Source organism: Leptidea sinapis, chromosome 30 (assembly GCF_905404315.1).
Source record: "Leptidea sinapis chromosome 30, ilLepSina1.1, whole genome shotgun sequence".
Classification (NCBI taxonomy): domain Eukaryota; kingdom Metazoa; phylum Arthropoda; class Insecta; order Lepidoptera; family Pieridae; genus Leptidea; species Leptidea sinapis.
Window position 1 is genome coordinate 1,598,790 of NC_066294.1, and position 19,435 is coordinate 1,618,224.

General features: G+C 36.2%; 1 protein-coding gene across 1 annotated transcript; it reads right to left on the minus strand.

The window, feature by feature from the left end:
* Nucleotides 1–320: 320 nt before the first annotated feature.
* Nucleotides 321–18,434, minus strand: LOC126973871 (SET domain-containing protein SmydA-8). Its single transcript, XM_050821225.1, has 10 exons — nt 18,266–18,434; nt 15,773–16,022; nt 14,440–14,595; nt 12,952–13,206; nt 12,154–12,276; nt 8,845–9,032; nt 7,810–8,022; nt 6,677–6,855; nt 965–1,077; nt 321–512 (listed from the first exon to the last, which is right to left on the minus strand). Exons 2-10 carry the CDS (start codon nt 16,016–16,018, stop codon nt 357–359), a joined length of 1,629 nt encoding a protein of 542 aa, XP_050677182.1. The 5' UTR covers nt 16,019–16,022; nt 18,266–18,434; the 3' UTR covers nt 321–356.
* Nucleotides 18,435–19,435: the final 1,001 nt, after the last annotated feature.

Sequence of the window (19,435 nt, forward strand, 5' to 3'; positions counted from 1 at the left end):
ATTATTACTAAAACCATCATATAAAACAGAATTTAAATATGAGATATTATTGCCAAAATGTACTTTAAATCATAATAAGACGATACAACATGGGTACCATCCTTAAAGGCCGGCCACAATCCTGTAGTTCCTCTGGTCTTGCAGGAGAGTCTGAGAGGAAGCCGAGAATGATGCACATTTTTAATGCAAAACTTGAAGTTGGAGAGCAAAGATTTATTGAGGATGATGCTGTACGCTAAGTTAAAGGTGCGAAGATTCTGAGGAAGTCGACTTCAACTAGATATGACCCTAATGGCTACAAGCAGTAATAAGTCTTCCAATTAAAGTCCAACAGTTTATTTATTTAAATAAGTAATTTAAATCGACAACGGTATTTCTTTGGAGAGTGCTGAGATGAGTTCATCTATTTGCATAAGGTTGACCCTGGCCTGCCGGAGTATCTGACCCTCGGGCAATTCTGGGGGCTCGTGACGGAGAAGTGATATCGCCTCCATTAGAATTTTACGTGATTCCTGGAAAAAAAAAATTTTTTTATTTTAATAGTTTGCTTTATGATTTTTATTCTAGAAACAGTTTAATCAAATCTGGACATGAAATACATTATCTCTCAGCACAGAAATATCTAAACAAAATTCCAAGTAGCTATGTGGTGTTTTAAAATTGGTAACACCTATCCTATCAACCGCATTTTGTTTGAGTGAGAGCAGTCACTAAATGGCGGCTTCGTCAAAATTACCACAAAAAAATTATTTGTTTTGAATGACAAAGGTTAAGAATATTGGATAGTATTGATCATAACATAATCGGTTTACAAACCGAATGAAATATCTCACTTCTTTTGATCTATCATAGAAATTAATTAAAATCAATATTATTGCTTATTTTATGTATCAGATATTTGAGATATTGATGAGATATTTTGAGGTTTATAGCTAACAAGAACTTAAGACGACAATGCGCGTACCGTGAGATGACCGAAGAAGACCACGGCACCTTCATTGGAAGACTTTCTGTGTCCACTCTCGGCAATGGCAGCGTGTAGTTCGAATAGCAAGCTGCCACGAAGACGGGTCTCAGCTGAAAATGGCCAATCAGAATGTTAACCTCAAGCTATAAGTGCGAAACAAAAAGTGCGAGCCATTTCCGAGCATTGAAGCGCTGCTCGTATTTTCAATGATCCTGTGCTCCGTATAGCTTGTCGTTGCGTAGATACATAGCTTTAGTCTGAATAGCTTCGCTACAGTGGCGACATTAAATAAACATTTATATATACAAATAAACTTCTATATAAAACAATATTAAAAAAAAAAGTTTGTGACAACTTATGTTTGCACGCAAGAAGTTATACTTATTAGTTAACGTTTTTAGAAAGAACAATTTTGTAAAAATCTTGCAAAGATGGCTTTGACAGTTAATTATTAAATAATGAATACGTCTGTATTGGCTTGAACCTGTAGCTGTACCTACAACCAATAATATCTTCCATATATCTTCCACATATTCCTCACAGTCAAGCAGTTGTTTTATTTAAATACCAAACGCTCAGTCTCTAAAGTGGTGACCCCGAACAAGAACACCGACGGAAGGAACCCGAACAAGAACGCCGACGGAAGGAAGCCAGGAAGCCCGAACAATAACGCCGACGGAAGGAAGCCAGAACAGAATACACCGAACCTCTGCCCGGCTTACATCGAAGAACAGCTTCACCAGCTCGCCGAAACGACGTTTTCCTGTTCGACGAATCTCTGCTCGAGGCATATCAACCCGACGAAGAAATGGAAGACACAAACCAGGCTCAGGCACTCCCAGCGCCCACCACGACAGAAATCTCCACCATTTCATTGTCGATGCGCATATCACCATTTTGGTGGGAAAATCCGCGATTGTGGTATCACAGCTTTGAAGCCGCCACCGATGATCACAAGAGGAGTCAAGCCCAGCTGACACAGATGGTGCTCGTCCAATTAGAAAAGGCTGACATCGAACAAATCTCCGACATCCTATTTAACATACCGAGAGACAAACAATATTCAGCAATCAAGGAACGTCTCATATCGGTGTATGAAGAATCCGACAGCCGCAAGTTCCAGAAGCTACTCGCCGAGATGGAGCTTGGAGACCAGAAACCTTCACAGCTACTGCGACGCATGCATAACCTTGCAAGGGACAAGGTTACCGACTCCACCCTCTGCATGATGTGGAGTAAGCTGCTGCCAGCCCACGTCCGCTCCGTGCTCGCCGACAGCGAGTCATTCAGCGCGAAGTCCACGCCGGAGGAACTAGCGTTGCTTGCTGACACGATGATGGAGCAAATTCAGGAGGTAGCAGCCGTCTCCAGCCAGCCACCAGCCGTCTCCAGCCTGCCACTAGCCGTCTCCAGCCAGCCACCAGCATCAGGTCCAGAATCATCGACGACAAATCAGGTAGATCACACACAATTCCTTATTAACGAGATACGAAAACTATCACTAGAAGTCGCCGAACTCAAGTCAAGGCCATCTCAACACTATCATCGCCACCGATTACGCTCGTCATCTCGCAATAGAACTTCGTCACAACACCGTTCCCGCACACTCAATAGCTCACCAACACTTTACTGCTATTACCATCGCCGATTTGGTAGTGAAGCACGACGTTGTACTACGCCCTGCAGCTTCAAGAAAGAGCCATCGGGAAACTGGAACGGACTTTAGCTGCGGCGGAACCCGGCGTCCTTCACACTTCATACCGCCTTTTTGTCACAGACAAGAAAACAATGATGTCATTCTTAGTAGATACCGGTGCTAATATATCCGTCCTACCAAGAAAACTAGACCTGAAAGCAACGCCTCTACCATTTAAATTGTACGCTGCAAACAACACAACAATATCGACTTATCGTGAGAAAACATTAGAACTCGATCTCAACCTCCGTCGACCATACAAGTGGAAGTTTATTGTAGCTGACATCACGAAACCAATATTAGATGCCGATTTTCTCAAACACCATCAACTTATCGTAGACTTAAAAAATCGAAGATTAATTGATGCCGTCACAAGTCTTAAAATCAACGCGCCAATAATGTCAACGACCTCACCCACAATACGAAGTATCGATATACAGGCCCAGTACCACGCGATACTCGCCGAATACCGCCGGTACCACGAGATTAACATCGATGCAATTATCGCCAAAAATTAACGTGGAACATTATATTGAAACACAAGGACCTCCATTACATTGCCGTGCTCGTCCCATTCCACCTCATCGTTATGAAATAGTGAAGAAAGAATTCGGAAACAGGATGCAACAAGGACTCTGCAGACCGAGTAAAAGTCCATGGTCTTCACCACTCCATATAGTACCTAAAAAGAATGGAGATATACGGGTATGTGGTGATTATAGACGATTGAACAGCATAACCAAATCCGATCGTTATCCAGTGCCGAGAGTCAAGGACTTTACCCATCATCTGTCTGGCAAAACAATATTCTCCACAATCGACCTCAACCGCGCTTACCAACAATTGAAGACCAGGGAACAGGACATAGAGAAGACAGCTATCATCACACCAATGGGTTTATTCGAATTTCCTCGCATGTGTCCTGGTCTGAAGAATGCGGGACAAACATTTCAGCGATTTATTCACGAAGTGCTCCGTGGATCAGACTACGTTTTCCCATTCATCGACGATTTGCTCATAGCCTCAGCAAACGAGACTAAGCATCGCTATCACCTAAGAACAGTTCTTCCAATCGCGAAGTGTAACTTAGGCCAAACGGAAGTCAAATTTCTTGGATACATCGTATCAAAAAACGGTATACAGCCACCAGAAGAGAAGATTAAAGCCATTACCGAATATTCAAAACCGAAAACTATAGAAGGTTTAAGACGATTTCTAGGCATGTTAAATTTCTATCGTGACCACATACCGAATGCCGCATCAATACAAGCTCCGCTAAACGCTTACCCCTACACCATGTCAAGAAACGTGATAAAACAATAATTGAATGGACCGACGAAGCATCACAATCATTCGAAGAGTGCAAGAATAGTATATCCAAAGCTACCTTACTCGCTCACCCATCACATGATGCCCCTATCGCAATATTCTGCGATGCGTCTGAAAATGCAGTAGGTGCAGTCCTACAACAATACATCGAAAATAATTGGCAACCACTCGGTTACTTCTCAAAGAAATTCTCAGAGGCGGAGAAGAAATACTCAGCGTATGACAGAGAACTCTCAAGGGTCTATTCTTGGACCCTTCCTCTTCCTAATTTATATAAATGATCTACCTAACCTTGTAGAAAAAAAAAACACAAGCTGGTATTGTTTGCGGATGACACTTCACTTATATTCAAAGTGAAACGAAGCCAAGTTTTATATGACGAAGTAAACAATGCTCTATCTGACATCGTGTACTGGTTTAGCGCCAATAACTTATTGTTAAATAATCATAAAACCAAATATATTAAATTCACCGCGCCAAATGTCAAAAATGTAGATGCGAATATTTTATTAAATGGAGAGGTGGTAAAACCAGTGGAATCTGCTATATTTCTTGGCATTACTCTTGATTCCAAATTGCAGTGGGGCCCACATTGAAGGATTGGCGAATAGGCTTAGTTCTGCAGCATATGCGGTTAAGAAAATCAGACGGTTAACTGACATAGATACGGCGAGATTAGTATACTTTAGTTATTTTCATAGTATTATGTCCTATGGTATATTGTTACGGGACAGTGCGGCCGATATTAATACTATCTTTGTGCTGCAGAAGAGGGCTATTCGCGCGATTTATAACCTAGGTCCTAAAGAATGATTAAGAGAAAAATTTAAAGAAATAAACATTTTAACTGTTGCTTCTCAATACATTTTTGATAATGTTTTGTATGTTCATAAGCACATTGAGGAATTTTCTAGAAACTGTGACATTCATAATGTTAACACGAGGAACAAAAATAAACTTGTTATGCCTACTACTCGGTTGGGTCGAGTTAGTAAGTCTTTTGTTGGGCGATGTATATGCTTCTACAATATGATCCCAGAAAATGTACAAAACAAATGTGTTACGAAATTTAAAAGAATTGTTAAAAAACGTTTGTGGGGGAAAGGTTATTATAGCATAAACGATTTTCTTAATGACACCACGGACTGGGATTAAGGCGAATACCCTCAGGCTCTTTAATTATTAATGTTTATTGTACGATATTACATTGTAATCCATATTTTATATAAAAAAAAGCCCGCTGAGTTTCTTGCGCCCATTCTTCTCAGGTCTGAGGCAGTCTCTTTTGAATGGGTGGTAGATTTTGACGTTCAATAAGTGATTATAAATCCTATTTTGAATAAAAATATTTGAATTTGAATTTGAATTTACCACAATAATATTTCGTAACAACCTGTAACAAATCTAGTAGCCGCGCGCTAACGTACGCATTGTCTTCGTGCTGACTTTTGCGACCACGTAAGGGCGATTAAAATTTTGTTTCCTAAATGTATAATTTGATTGTTTGAAAATTACAATTATTTACTTTAAATTTTAGAATTGTGTGCCCATTTCATGTAGCCATTATAGTGTCACGCTATATATACATCAATAAATTCAGTATTAATTATAAAATGTTCGCATAATACCTACAGTCTGTATGGATTAATGCATCCATTGTACTAATAATAAATAATAGATCGTTCGTGGACCAATTTTTCACACAATGATTTTGATCCAACGTTATAAAGGCGCCTCCTAGACTTCAATATTCATAGCACGTATTAGAACAATTTTTCAGCTATCGAACGGCAGAGACCGCGATAAATAATGCTACTGTTAATAATATTATAGTTACCATCTCAGTTGAATGACACGCGAGTAAGTAAAATTTCAATTTGTCCGTTCTATGTCATATACCAAAATACTTTAGATTGTATGTACAACAATGATTGAGCCAAGTAATCAACTCTTGCAAATCTTATAAGGCCATCTTTTATTGAAACTTGATAATTAGTTATGCATTTATATGGTTAGGTATCTTTATATACTCTACAGGTCCTGCATTCGGTAGACAATCTGCTTATTGCAAAATTAAATATTTCTTAGGGTGAAGTAGGTGCATACCTAATACATAATTGCTGTTTGTCTGTTTTGTAAGTGATTTAATGCATAATACACGTGACCGTTTGTTTCTATTGAATAAATAAAATAAATAAATAATAATGTTTTTACACCATGAAAAAGTACGAAAACATGTGTCGTGAAATAAAAAAAAGCGGACAAGTGCGAGTCGGACTCGCCCATGAAGGGCTCCGTAGCAGCAAGTAACATAATATAAAGGTTCAGTTTTAGTTCCAACTATGGGGCAACCCCAAAATTTATTGTTTATTTTTCTATTTTTGTGTGAAAATCCCTAAGCGGTTCTCAGAATACTTACCAAGTTTCCACAGTAAAGTTCTTATAGTTTCTGAAAAAAGTGTCTGTGACATACTGACGAACAAACAGACAGACAGACATGATGAATCTATCAGGGTTCCGTAGCCAAATGACAAGAAACGGAAAACTAAAAACGGCTTGCGAATCGTTGCGTTCGCTGCGTTTCTTGCGTCTGTTCTTCTTAGGTTAAAACATTTAACTTGAAATTGGTGTAACAGTTCGATTTAAAAACCCTACTTTATCAGTGTTTGAATGTGAAGAATTACCTGGCGCCAAGGTCTCAAGAAGGTCGGCATACTTGCGGCACAGCTGCGCCTTCAACAGCAGCCGGTCGTCGCTGAGTGTTCTGAGGCCATCCTGGCCGATCATCTGAGCCAGCGCCAGGCTTACATCCGCCAGGTAGTAGTGGTTGGGGTGCAGATACCCTGCGCAGTGGCTGATGAGCCTGGCCATCAATAAAACGTACTTACGAACTAAGTCAGGTCTGTGAGAACAGCTCCTTTACTGTATCAATCATCAACGGATGACTGTCGGACTCAGAATAGCTTAGTATTTTCTTTGATAAACGCGAGTGTTACACATTTAAATAAAACACTTTTTAAGCATTAAAACGCGTGTAATTGTAAGTGTGATTTTACATTAGATTTTTGCGTAAAAGTAATTTTTATTTTAACCCGACGTTTTTCAGGGGCAAAGTCCCCCTGAAAACGAGTTAAAGAGATATATACAGAATAGCTTATCAAAACAGATGTTCTGATAAACTGGAATAAAATAGATAAAAATACGAAGAAGTTTGTGAATTAAACAATACAAATAAGGTGACAAAATTGAGAAAAGGGGAAATATATTGAAGCATAGACATTAACTCTAGCGACATAAGTGTAGGTAACTAAGCACGTAGACCTTCCTTAAAGGCCGGCAACGCTCCTATGATTCCTCTGGTTTCCACAAAAAAAGTAATAAGTAAGTAAAGGCATTCGTTGTTATGTCGAACGCGTCAAAAAAGGCATAATTCCCGAACAATATTATTATTACAAATATTATTGCCCTCTCTTATTAGTCCGTTTTCATAATGCGGGAGTATTAATTTCAATGCATAAGGCGTATAATGTTCAAGTAATGACTATTATAGTCCAGAACTGTCTATTGTGTTTGATCTTCACCACTAAAAATCTGCATTCGAAGTTATTAAAATGGATTGACAAACGATTACGGTCATAGTAAGCTAACGAAAGAGAGAGAAAAGAAACCTTCGCTGACTTAAGATAATTATTATAAGGCCGTACTGTTTGTTTTCAGTTAATCTATAAAACATAGAAATCTATGAGTGACGTCGTTTATATCTAGTAAAAGTGATTTGATTTAGTAATAAATGTTCACTTATTTCTCCTACAGTCACCTTTCGCAAGCATCAGGGCCCTCTTGTGTTGTGACGGTCAACTCCCTGGCGATGTCCTGTAGCATCCGCTGGATGATTCCATCCGACACGGCATCTTCACAAACGGAGCAATTCCAAAACCTGTTGTCATTGGGGCTCTTTTTGTCTCCACACTGTGTTATACCCAGGATAGGAACTAGGAACGTTTCTGGTAGAAGATATCCGCTGCAGTCTCTAGAACATTCGAGAACCAAGTTAGTTTTCCCCCGCCGCAGTTTTGTCGCAAGTGTCAAATCTAACGGCACATTATCAACATTATCTATATATAATATTGTTGCTTGTAATACATCTATATGACGTTTAATGCTGCCAGATATATTTGAGCAATTTGTGTGTCAAGATCTATTTGGCCAATTTCGGAGATGGATTTTTTATGTTTTTGTTTGGATGTTGGATATAAAAAAGGCTCGCTGAGTATCTTGCGCCCGTTCTTCTCAGGCCTAGTATTTCTATTTTCAATTGATGATCGGTACATTTTAAGGTTCAATACGTGATTTAAAGAATTTATTCATATATATTCATCAACAATAACAAAATTTCTAATCGTATTACGGCTCTCCACCGAAAGGATATTGAAAAATGTTTCATTGACTCGTTGAAATTTACTAAAATAACGCTAGTATACTAACTTACTAGCTTGTATATACTTACACAATATACCTACTTTAGAACGTGTAATATAATAATGATATATTGAATCAGGTAATTGATATCTTTGTCAAGTATTTCAAATTATCATCTGTTCTTCTGAGATTACCTAAACTATAGACGGGACAATGACTATTGTTATTAATATCAAATCACATAACTGGTTGCAAATAAGTTCATCATCCATAGAAGAAACTATAAAAAAATATCGCTAAGTTGGTAAGTATATATTATATTATTAATACAAGCAGTTGTACCTTATGTTGATAGCTTTATAAGTCACATAGAGACTTACCGATGTCTCCTATACAAATTACTTTTCGTACCAACAGCAGAATTACAACTCACTTCTTCTTGCACTTGACAGCGCTGAACATTGTGTTGTACTCGGTCACATCAGAACACCTCTCGCACGAACACTCCAGGAACTTGGATTCCGCAAGCTGGTGGCGGCGAGACTCTGTGCCCAACATGGGATCCGTCGCACAAGCCGTCACGTGCGAGCCCGGGGCAATGTCCACGGCGGCGCACAGAAGCTGTGGAGTCAAGCAAAGTATACTTTTCTAACAGAATCCCAGAAACTTGATAGAAAACGTTTAAGTATGACTTCCTTTTTCATTACACGCTTTTTATTAGCTTCACCTGTATGTATTTTTTTTTTATAACGAACTCATGTGGGCGCGATTTTGACCCACTTTAAACCGCCAGATTTCGTAGATTTATCGAGGACCGATTACATATACAATACATTAATTTACTCAAAATAAGATTTTTGATTATACAGAGATAAGTTTTGATTTTCTGCATGTTGGTATGTCGATGTCAAATGGGTAAACTAAAACTAAAGTTATCTTTTAAAAGTTATCAAATTCTTAGCCTTGCTTGATTGACAGACACATCTTTGTAGACTTACCCCCTTATTCATAATGGTCCGCTAACTTTAAACAGCCGCTAAGGAGTGTTTTTTCTCATTCTGACTTAGGTCAATAGAAGAAGACAGAGTGAGAATTAGCAATGCTTTAATTTAGCAGACTATTATGAATAAGGGGGCTATCCTCTTACCAGCAAGATTCATTACCATTCGCAAAATAGCATAGCATTCAATACTACCACACATTGGGAATAGAGCGTTCCCACCCAGGTTATTTAATACACATTAAATAACCTGGGTGGTAATCAATATAAATTACAAATTTGAGTGTAATGCAATTTGATAAAAATAGGCCCGCTGACATACTAGCGCCAGTTCTTTTCAGGTCTGAGGCACATCTTTTCGAATAAGTGGTAGATTTTAATAAGTGTTTTAATGAATATATTTAAGTATACTCTAAGCTTGAAGACCCCAAGTTATATTGGCTCTAGAATACAGTAGCCGGGAAAAGCATCCAAGAAGTGGCAAGAAGTTTCTTGCCAATCGCGTGACTATAGAATACCAGGCATCAATTAGGGGGTGCAAAAAGAATCATACTCAAAAAATCTGATCTACACGCAGCCCCTCTTTCAAACGAATACCTAGCATTACAATTTTAAACTCATTATGCCTTTCTTAAATAAACTCTAAAACTGTTAGGTTTAATATAAATAAATATATTTTAATTTGATTTAAACTGTTGCACGAAAGGTCTTTAAACGTTCTTAACATTATACTTAATGTAACTTTAAATTCTAAAGCTCATCACTTGACTTTAAGGTTAGAAGGAAACAACAAACATTTTGTGTATGACTGGCCATTTAAAATTAGTCTCATATTAAATCAATTTTTTTAACTTCAACTTTGTCAGATCCAGAAGTGATTTCACAACGTCGTCGTATTCCAGATAGCACTGACTTATTTGAGAAGAAAGATGGAGAAGATTTCGAGCAGGACGTTCAGCTGATGGTAATTAATACGCCCTGCCCATTACAATGCAGTGCCGTTCTCATTCCAATTTCGATATAATAAAGGCATCATATTATATTGTATTACACTGCAACTGGCAACTAGATTCCTTTGAGCAAAATTTTTCAGCAATTTTGCATTCTTTATTGCAGTCTACCACAATGTACATGAACGTACGAACGTTACGTAAAAAATATATGGTTTTTTACAGAATTTGTGAAATAAACAAGACTTTAGAACAATATCCACGCTATTCATTGACATTTCTGTTTCTGTTTGATAAATTTTAATTGCAATTTCAATTAATGATATGCATTTAATGTGTACGTATCATGTTTTAATTAAATAATATTTAATACCTTAGATTGTTGGTACAGTTAAAATGTGAAAAAGCATGGCTTTCTGACACAGGTATTCACTTAATAGAAGGTCACATCCACTATTATGTTCGTATCATGGACGTATTATGTTGTATCATACACAATAGGTAAACTAGCGAATACACTAACAAAAAGTGCGAGAGAGAAGAAAATCTCAAACATAGATACATCAAGATAGAAAAGGAAAGTGAATCTATTATTATTGTAACCGATTTTGATGGTTAGTCGTAAACAAACAGCCACACTTGGAATTAGCTGCTTAGTGTTTCGAAAATTTAACTAGCTCAGCACTAACTAACATACACATTGACATCAATCAATCAAAATTAATTGCGCAATAACGGGCTGTCAGATCGTATAAAGTAGTATATTCTTAGTCTGTACAACAACAAATATTTTTTCATTCTTCACATTTAATTTAGGGTAGGTACCAATTATGATTTTTTTAATATTTTATATTGTTAAGCAGACGCACGAATTAATGTAGACCTAATAATTCATTTAGAAGCTTACACAAATAAAACTGAAAACAAAATTTTATGAACGATGCGGGATTCGAACCCGCGACCTGTCGCGTTCCGTGCGAGCGCTCTTTCCAACTGAGCCAACCGTTCGAGTGACATATCGTTTATAAATCTTAATCTTGTATACTTTGTTCAACTCTCAGGTTGTGGCTTCATCTACAGGATCTACTTTACAGTTGATAACCTTCTCAACTCCAATTTTTGCATATTAGGAAATTGACTTGAGATGATCTCTTGCAAATTTAAACAATTTGTTGTTTTTAAAGTAATAACCCTCAATTCTAGGATTAATTACACAAATAAAACTGAAAGCAATGCTATCTATGGGTTATCACTTTAAAAATATAATAAATTATTTGGAAGATTTTAAGAAACAAACGGATAGAACGACATATGACATATATTTGTTTGTAAATACCATCGATCAAACTGGACGCCCACAAAACTTTCGCTACCTACTTGATTTACTTACCTATAGTAAGTCGAGTGCTTATAGTCAACGCTCAACGAAAAATCTAATAATGCAACGAATGACGTTCAATACATATTGACAAATCACGTCGTATAAAAACAAAGTAGAAATATGGAACATGCTACAAATTACACCGTAATAAGCTTCGACTGCTGTATATACATACATTGCTGCATTTACTCCTGTTGTTTAAAATATTGTTGGTCAATCAGCAGCAATGTAAAACATTTATTCACTTTCGTTTTGATTCAGACAGTGATTGTTGACACACGACCAAGGAGAAAATTGTGCTTACATTGTCTTTAAGCACACTTTTGCCGTTCCGCTATCAGACTGCGTATGATATGTCCTTACGAGTAGAACGTCATTGAATGCAACAGTATTTTTGACAAGATTACGTACCATGCTCCCATTAGACGTGAAACTTTTATTACTGTTTGCTTTGCAGTTGTGTTCTACCACAGAAATTGTCTCGAAAATACAGATGTATTCAGGTTCCACCAGAGGTACTTCGTGGCCGTTCATCTAGAAAATAATGTAGGTAAACTTTAATTATTAGAAAATCCACATATAACCAAAGAGATTTGAGTACAAGAGCGGATATCATTGTTGAATTTTTCATACAATAATTTCGAATCCATGCGATGATGGCTAACACCTAGATATATAGTGTATAAATATAGTAGCTTTGTCCCGAAGGTATTGAAACAATTTGCTGTCAAAATTCGAGCTCGAGTTACTAAAATATATTTTTTCCCACCTCGATGGAAAGCTGTCTTTTTGTCCCTGGTACTAGGCACAAATTGGCCGATTCTCTCGCGGCAAAACGACTTTTGTCCCTTGTACCAGGGACTAAACGATTTTAGTGGTGGTGGGAAAAAAATCGTATACGCACCACGTGAGAAAAGTAGGACATTGCCACCCGCGATTGTCGATATTCCGCGGGTGAGAATGACCTACTTTTCTCCCTAGATGCATTTTACACTATTTAACAATTTTCAATAAAAGGATCTCTCAGTTGTAAGACTGCAACGTCGGAAGTGAAAAAAATATGAAAAAATTGCAATCAATACACTTGGATTTTTAATACAATTGTATTATAGTAAAATTAAGTGCGCTGTTTTACAAGAAAAATAATGACTATCATTTCTTATCAAGTTTTTTTCAATGCTAGAAGTTTTCATTTCAATTAAAATTTACCTGAATTATTCCACAGCACTTCATTATCTCATCTTCGCTAAACAATTTTCCTAGCTTAAAGAAATTGCATATAAAGTCAGCAATCATTTTCTTATCACTCTGCCACTTGGGCGTTCTTCTCCTCGCCTCGCACTGGGACTCCAGTGCCTGCAGCTTCTCCCACAGGATCTGGTTGTGGTCACGTTGGTACAGACACCGCAGCACCGTGATGCACTGGTAGTTGGGGTGAGGATCGCCATAATTTGTTATTGTAACCTGTTATCATAAACATTCAACACCGTTGAAGATGTTTTCTTTTTTTTTACATATTATTTATTAATTATAAAAGGGGTCCACCCTTTTTACACAGTTTTGAAATATAATATTAACACATCTTATTTTCTAATTATAAACAATTGTGTTCCTGCCCACAGATTGTAAACTAGGGCAATATGTATACCTTAATATCTTTAAACGGGCATATGTATATATATATATATATATATATATATATATATATGTCATACGGGCATATATATATATATATATATATATATATATATATATATATATATATATGTATATATATATATATATATGCCCGTTTAAAGTATTGCAAATTCGCGTTGGCAAATTTTCTATTCAAATACTGATCGTTTTAGAGAGGAGTGTTAAACTAAAAACATGAGTCAGAAAATGTTTTAATGCGGTTCCGCTGATCTAATAAACTTTATTGAGATTTATCGCAATCATGACTCTTTATGGGATACTGATATAGATAATTACAAATATCGTGATGTTCGTAATGCTGCAGTAGCAGTATTTCCATAGGAATTTGAAATCTATTTTCGGTCCTAAAGAAATAACAAACCAAATAAAAAATTTATGGACGATTGATAGGAAAAATAATTGCTTTAGATCCATTGGAGATAAAATTTTTGAATGACTAACAAACGGACTCTACTGTAGTAATAAATGTTGTGTGCAATAGAAATAAGATATTTTCGTTGTAACAATATATTCTATGGCAAGACTAGGTATGTTTACCTACGAAATCAACGATAGATATAAAAATATTAGGAATATATATCGGAGGAAGCGACGACAACCGCAGACCACCCCGAGCATATAATCGGCCAATAATATACCTAGTGTGACCATAAATACTGTTACAATTATAAATACACAAAATATTATATTTGAATTTGGAATCTGTCATTTTTATATGATTGTTCATTGAGTTTTCTCCTTTTGGCGCCAATACATTGTACAACATTTTGCGATATTAAAATGGAGTGGGGTGATAAAGAGAACCGAGTCAAATACAATTTTTAAACCTTTCATTACGCTTGGTATTAGTAAATTGTTTGTGTACCGGGCTATTAATAGGTACAATGAGACCTCCTCTGTTTGTTACAGAAAAAGATCTGGCAGTCCACGCTGTGTTCGTACGAAAAAGGTGGTCATAGCATTAAGGGAAAGAATTCGAAGAAAAAGTTAAATGCTTACCTTATCACCGCGTTGTTGAGTGTAGTGACACTCAGGCTTGTGGACGTCCAAGGTCGTACACTCTTCAGAACAGAAGGGCCACCCACACAGCTCACACTGCACCGTCTTCAACTGTTCTAGCAGTTTGTAGCAACCAAGACACACAGCTGGTGTCACCTGCAATCAATATCAGATTTATATAAAACTTACGAACAAAACGTGACAAAAATAATTTCAATATTTTACATATATGTAAGCAGTGTACTGATGTTCTGAAGAATACGATAAACAATTAATATAATTAACAATAATCGAGCACAAAACTGTGAATAACAAAGACAATTCCGGGAAGCTTCTTTGCATAGGATGCCGGCTATGGGAACCACAATGGCGCCTATTTCTGCCGTGAAGCAGTGATGTGTAAGCATTACTGTGTTTCGGTCTGAAGGGCACCGTAGCTAGTGAAATTACTGGGGAAAATGAGAATTAACATCATATGTCTCAAGGTGACGAGCGCAATTGTAGTATGAATGCCTTTTAATTTCTAATTTTTATAAAAAAAATCAAACTAGAGACACCTACAGATATAAAGGGTTATTATGTTAAAAACAAATGGGTTAAGACATGATTGAGATTCAACGTTGAGATGTTAGCTAAACTGCTGAGATTATCGTAAATGGCCGCAGCTGGATAAGCCCAAACAGCAGCATTGGAACTGGTTCATATCCCCTAATATTTCGCACCAGATACGAGCGGATGTCGCGAAATGCTTGAAATTTTTTAACTAGGTCGATTCGATTGCGTAAGACATCATCACCAGAGCGTTTTTTACCAGCTATCTTGTAGAATGCTCACTAGCAGCCTCCAACAAACAGAAGCCTACTTCATCACTGCAACGCTCGAGTTTGCCACTGTGCCATATATACAATCGAAAAGTTGTCTACGGAAGGTGTGAAACTAGTGAGTCGCCTTACAGACCCAACTTAGCACTTGTGATTTATATTTAGATACACAAATAAAACTGAAAACAAATTTTTATGAACGATGCCGGACTCGAACCCGCGTCCTCTCGCGTTCTGTGCGAGCGCTCTTTCCAACTGATCCAACCGTTTGAGTGACGTATCGTTGATAAAATCTTGTATGCTTTGTTCAACTCTCAGGTTGTGATAAAATTTTTAGTTTTTTTAGTGTAATCAAACCCAGAAGCGAGGGTTATCACTTTAAAACATAACAAATTGTTTATATTTAGTTCCCAAAAATTAAGTATAAATTCAGAGGAATTCGCTTTAAGGCGACGCGGAGTAGGAAGCGAATATGCCCTGCGTGGAAGTAAATTCTTATGTTAAGTATGTACCTGTGCAGGTCCCGTGATTAACGGAACTTCTTTCAAGATGATGTCCCCAACTTTAATGGTTTTAGCGGCTTCCACGTATCTTCCTAGTTTTGGATCCACGTTCACTCTGACCGGAGCGCAGGTGTGCTTGTGAGATTTCCAGTGTTGTTTCTGATGTTCTCTGGAGCAGTAATGAACCGACTGACAGTTCGAGCACTTCTGCTCTGCTGCTGACGAGCAAACGGCACACACGCCTGCGTCTGGCATGATTCTGAAGAAAGGTAAAAAAAATGTTTTTTAGTTTAACAATAATTCTTGTAGCAGTGCTAATTCCACAACTTTCACTTATGTGAATAAATTATATAAGTACTTTAAGTATAGAATAAATAAATAAACAGTGCCTACCCAACTTATATTTAGGAGGCTCCTTTGCACAGGATGTCAGCTAGATTATGGGTACCAGAACGGCGCCTTCTTTGCGTAAGCATTGCTGTGTTTCGATCTGAGGGGCGCCGTTACAAGTTAAATTACTGGGCAAATGAGACTTGAAAGCTTATGTCTCAAGGTGACGAGCGCAATTATTGTAGTGCCGCTCAGATTTTTTTTGTTTTTGAAGAATCCTGAGCGGCCCTGCATTGTAATGGGCAGGGCGTATCAATTACCATCAGCTCAACGTCCTGCTCGTAAAATATTAAATATTGTAGGTAGGTCTGTACTTAATGATTTGGTGTTGTCGATAGGTAGGAAAAGTATTATATTATTGCAAGTATCGTGTATTTTGTTTGTAATTTTATTAAGTTAATTAATATCTCAAAAACTACCCCACAATTTCAAACGAACTTTCACCAGTAGAATGGTGTTAATCACTGAGTGACATGTGCAACAAGAGCTCGCTACGTAAATTGGAACAATCTAGAAATAGGTACAGATTGCTGCAGATGTTGGTCAGTTTGAAATATAAGGCGTTCTTAAATTTTTTCATCTCATGGTAAAGGAACTCGGAGCTTACCCAAATTAAAAAAAAAACAGTTTGATTTAACAATATGCGTAGTTCAAAATTAAAAACTTAAATAAAACATTGAAAATTGTCATTCTGAACATTGTTAATGATCCATTTCTTATTCAAAATATATAAAAAAATCTTAAAGTAATTTTCGTAAACAAGTGCTCAATACGTATTCCAAAAAGTGTAAAATAGATTAAAATTTAAATTATTAACGCTATTAAAAATATTATTTTTACTCAAAATACAAAATACTGTAAATGTTTCTTGCAAATAAAGAACTTTGACAGGTTTCTTATTTGATGAATGGAGAATAAATTTCATTTTTTATTGCAGCTCCATTCGTTTACTTAAATAACATTAAAATATGAAGTTAAAAGATGAAAAACCAGGTAAGATTAAGGGGGTTACGGAGAACAGTAAGTTTTTTAGTAAGTTTCAACTTCCCAAACAGCAAATTGAGGTTGTTTTTGTTAAATTAAGAAGAGTATGTGGAAATCGATAGTAAGTATTGTAGATTTATTTACTGTTTAATCACATTTAATTTACGAATAATTGCCAATACTCATCTTAGGTACTACGAGTACCTTATTATAAATTGATTCATATCTTTGTCACAGTAAAGTACACGTGGTTAGATCAGCTAGACACGCCGATGCGTCTTGTTATTCCTGTAGTGTCGTTATGTATATATTATATAAGTCGCTATATTTTTTATAATACAATGTGACGAGACGTGGAAAAGCATGAAACACAAAATAGATAATCCGCTGGTACCCATAGAAACCCACTATGTACAATTCTTTGAGAATCGGACATAATGGCTTTAAAGCCTACATATTCACAAATTATGTCTACAACGATAGCAAATATCGTCAATATATAGTAGCTTGGTGTTGTTGTTTAAATTAATTCTAAAGGGAAAATTAAATTATTTTGGGAAAAATAAATGCCTTTTATGCCTTTTAAAACATGAATACCGTTTTACCTACATACCATATCTAAAGAATAATTGAGAGCAAAATTTAAAGAAATTAACATCTTAAATGTTGCTGAGCAATATATATATATTCTAGATAATGTGATGTATGTAGGCATATAAAGTTAATGTGCTAGAAACTGTTATATCCATAATGTTAACACCAGAAGCAGACATAAACTTATAATGCTTACTATTCGGCTAAGTCTTTTGTGGGGCGCTGTGATTTTTCTATTACGAAATTCAAAAGAATTGTAAAAAACCGTATATCTGTTAAAGGATAAAATAACATAAATGGCTTTCTTAATAGAGCGACCGCCCTTAGGCTATAAAATAATAAGTTTAATTGTACGATACGACTTTGTTACCATATTACTTTGTAAATTTTATGAAAAAAAGATGTCCACTGAGTATTTCACGTCGGTTATTCCCAGGTCTGAGGCATATTTTATTAAATGGTTATTTAGTTATTTTGAATAAAAATATTTGAATTTGAGTACTAAAATATATTTACTTAAAATTGATAAATTACCTTCAGTTGAGTAATATAAACTAGTTAAGTAAGTCTATTTCACTGTAAAACTTGTATTATATCGGTTTTTAATATTAACACAACATTACATTACACACACAGTGAGTTACGCGACCACTATTAAAGTAAGAAGTCTCGAGAAGAAGAAAAGCCAAAGCCCACAAGAAATATGGAGCACTGTAGCCGATGAAATAGCTTTCATCTGTCTGTCTATAAATAAACAGTGAGCGCGCCGCGCGGTCACTTCCAACCTGTACATAACCCGTTGGGAAAATAATATGCATTATCTGCTATTACAGATTTATTTATTGATTTATGTACTTAGCCTGGCAATAAATACTGTTACAATTAAAAATAAACAAAATATTACATTTGAATTTGGAATCTGTCATTTTAATATTGTTCATTGAATTTTCTCATTTTGGCGCCAATACATTGTACAATATTTTGCGATATTAAAATGGAGTGTGGTGGTAAAGAGAACCGAATCGCTGTGATTGCATTACACAAAGTAGGTATGGAACCAAATGCAATTTTTAAAACTCTCCATACGTTTGGTATTAGTAAAATGTTTGTGTACCGGGCTATTTATAGGTACAATGAGACCTCTGTTTGTGACAGAAAAAGATCTGGCCGTATACGGAGTGTTCTTACGAAAAGGTGGGCAAAGAAGTAAGGAAAAGAAGAAATCCTGTCCGAAAGCAAAAGCAATTAAACTCACACACTGTAAAAGTAATAAATGTTATTTGCAATATATTTTTTTTTGTTTCAGTATTTATGGCAAGACTAGGTATCTTTATATTTATTTATTTTAAGCAAACTTTACAGCATTTCTATTCTACAGAATAATTCTATAAACTATATACATGTATTGCCTTTAACAAAGCTTGGCAGATTAAATTGTAATGAAATAATAACGCTGACAAATAAATGGTAAGTAATTATATAAAATAAAGAAGAAAAGTCCTGAATAGTGTGTGCTTGTGATACATGATTATTAAATAGATATGTGTATAGTGTGTATGAATATGTGAGAGTTTTATGAGTTGTGAGTAGTGTGTGGTGTTCAGTCTAATGGGCATCGTTCTCAGCTTGGGACATGTGCTCCTTCACTGAGTTAATAAATTTATTACGGCTGATGAAAAAAATGTCAATATCTTTAAATTTTTC

Bases quoted from the DNA above. Each gene is read 5' to 3' on its own strand.
- LOC126973871 (XM_050821225.1), bottom strand. From the start codon at position 16,018: ATGCCAGACGCAGGCGTGTGTGCCGTTTGCTCGTCAGCAGCAGAGCAG. The intron at 14,596-15,772 runs GTACATACTTAA...TATTGATTGCAG, and splicing joins TAATCACGGGACCTGCACAG to GTGACACCAGCTGTGTGTCT. The intron at 513-964 runs GTACGCGCATTG...TTTTTTTTCCAG, and splicing joins TCTTCTTCGGTCATCTCACG to GAATCACGTAAAATTCTAAT.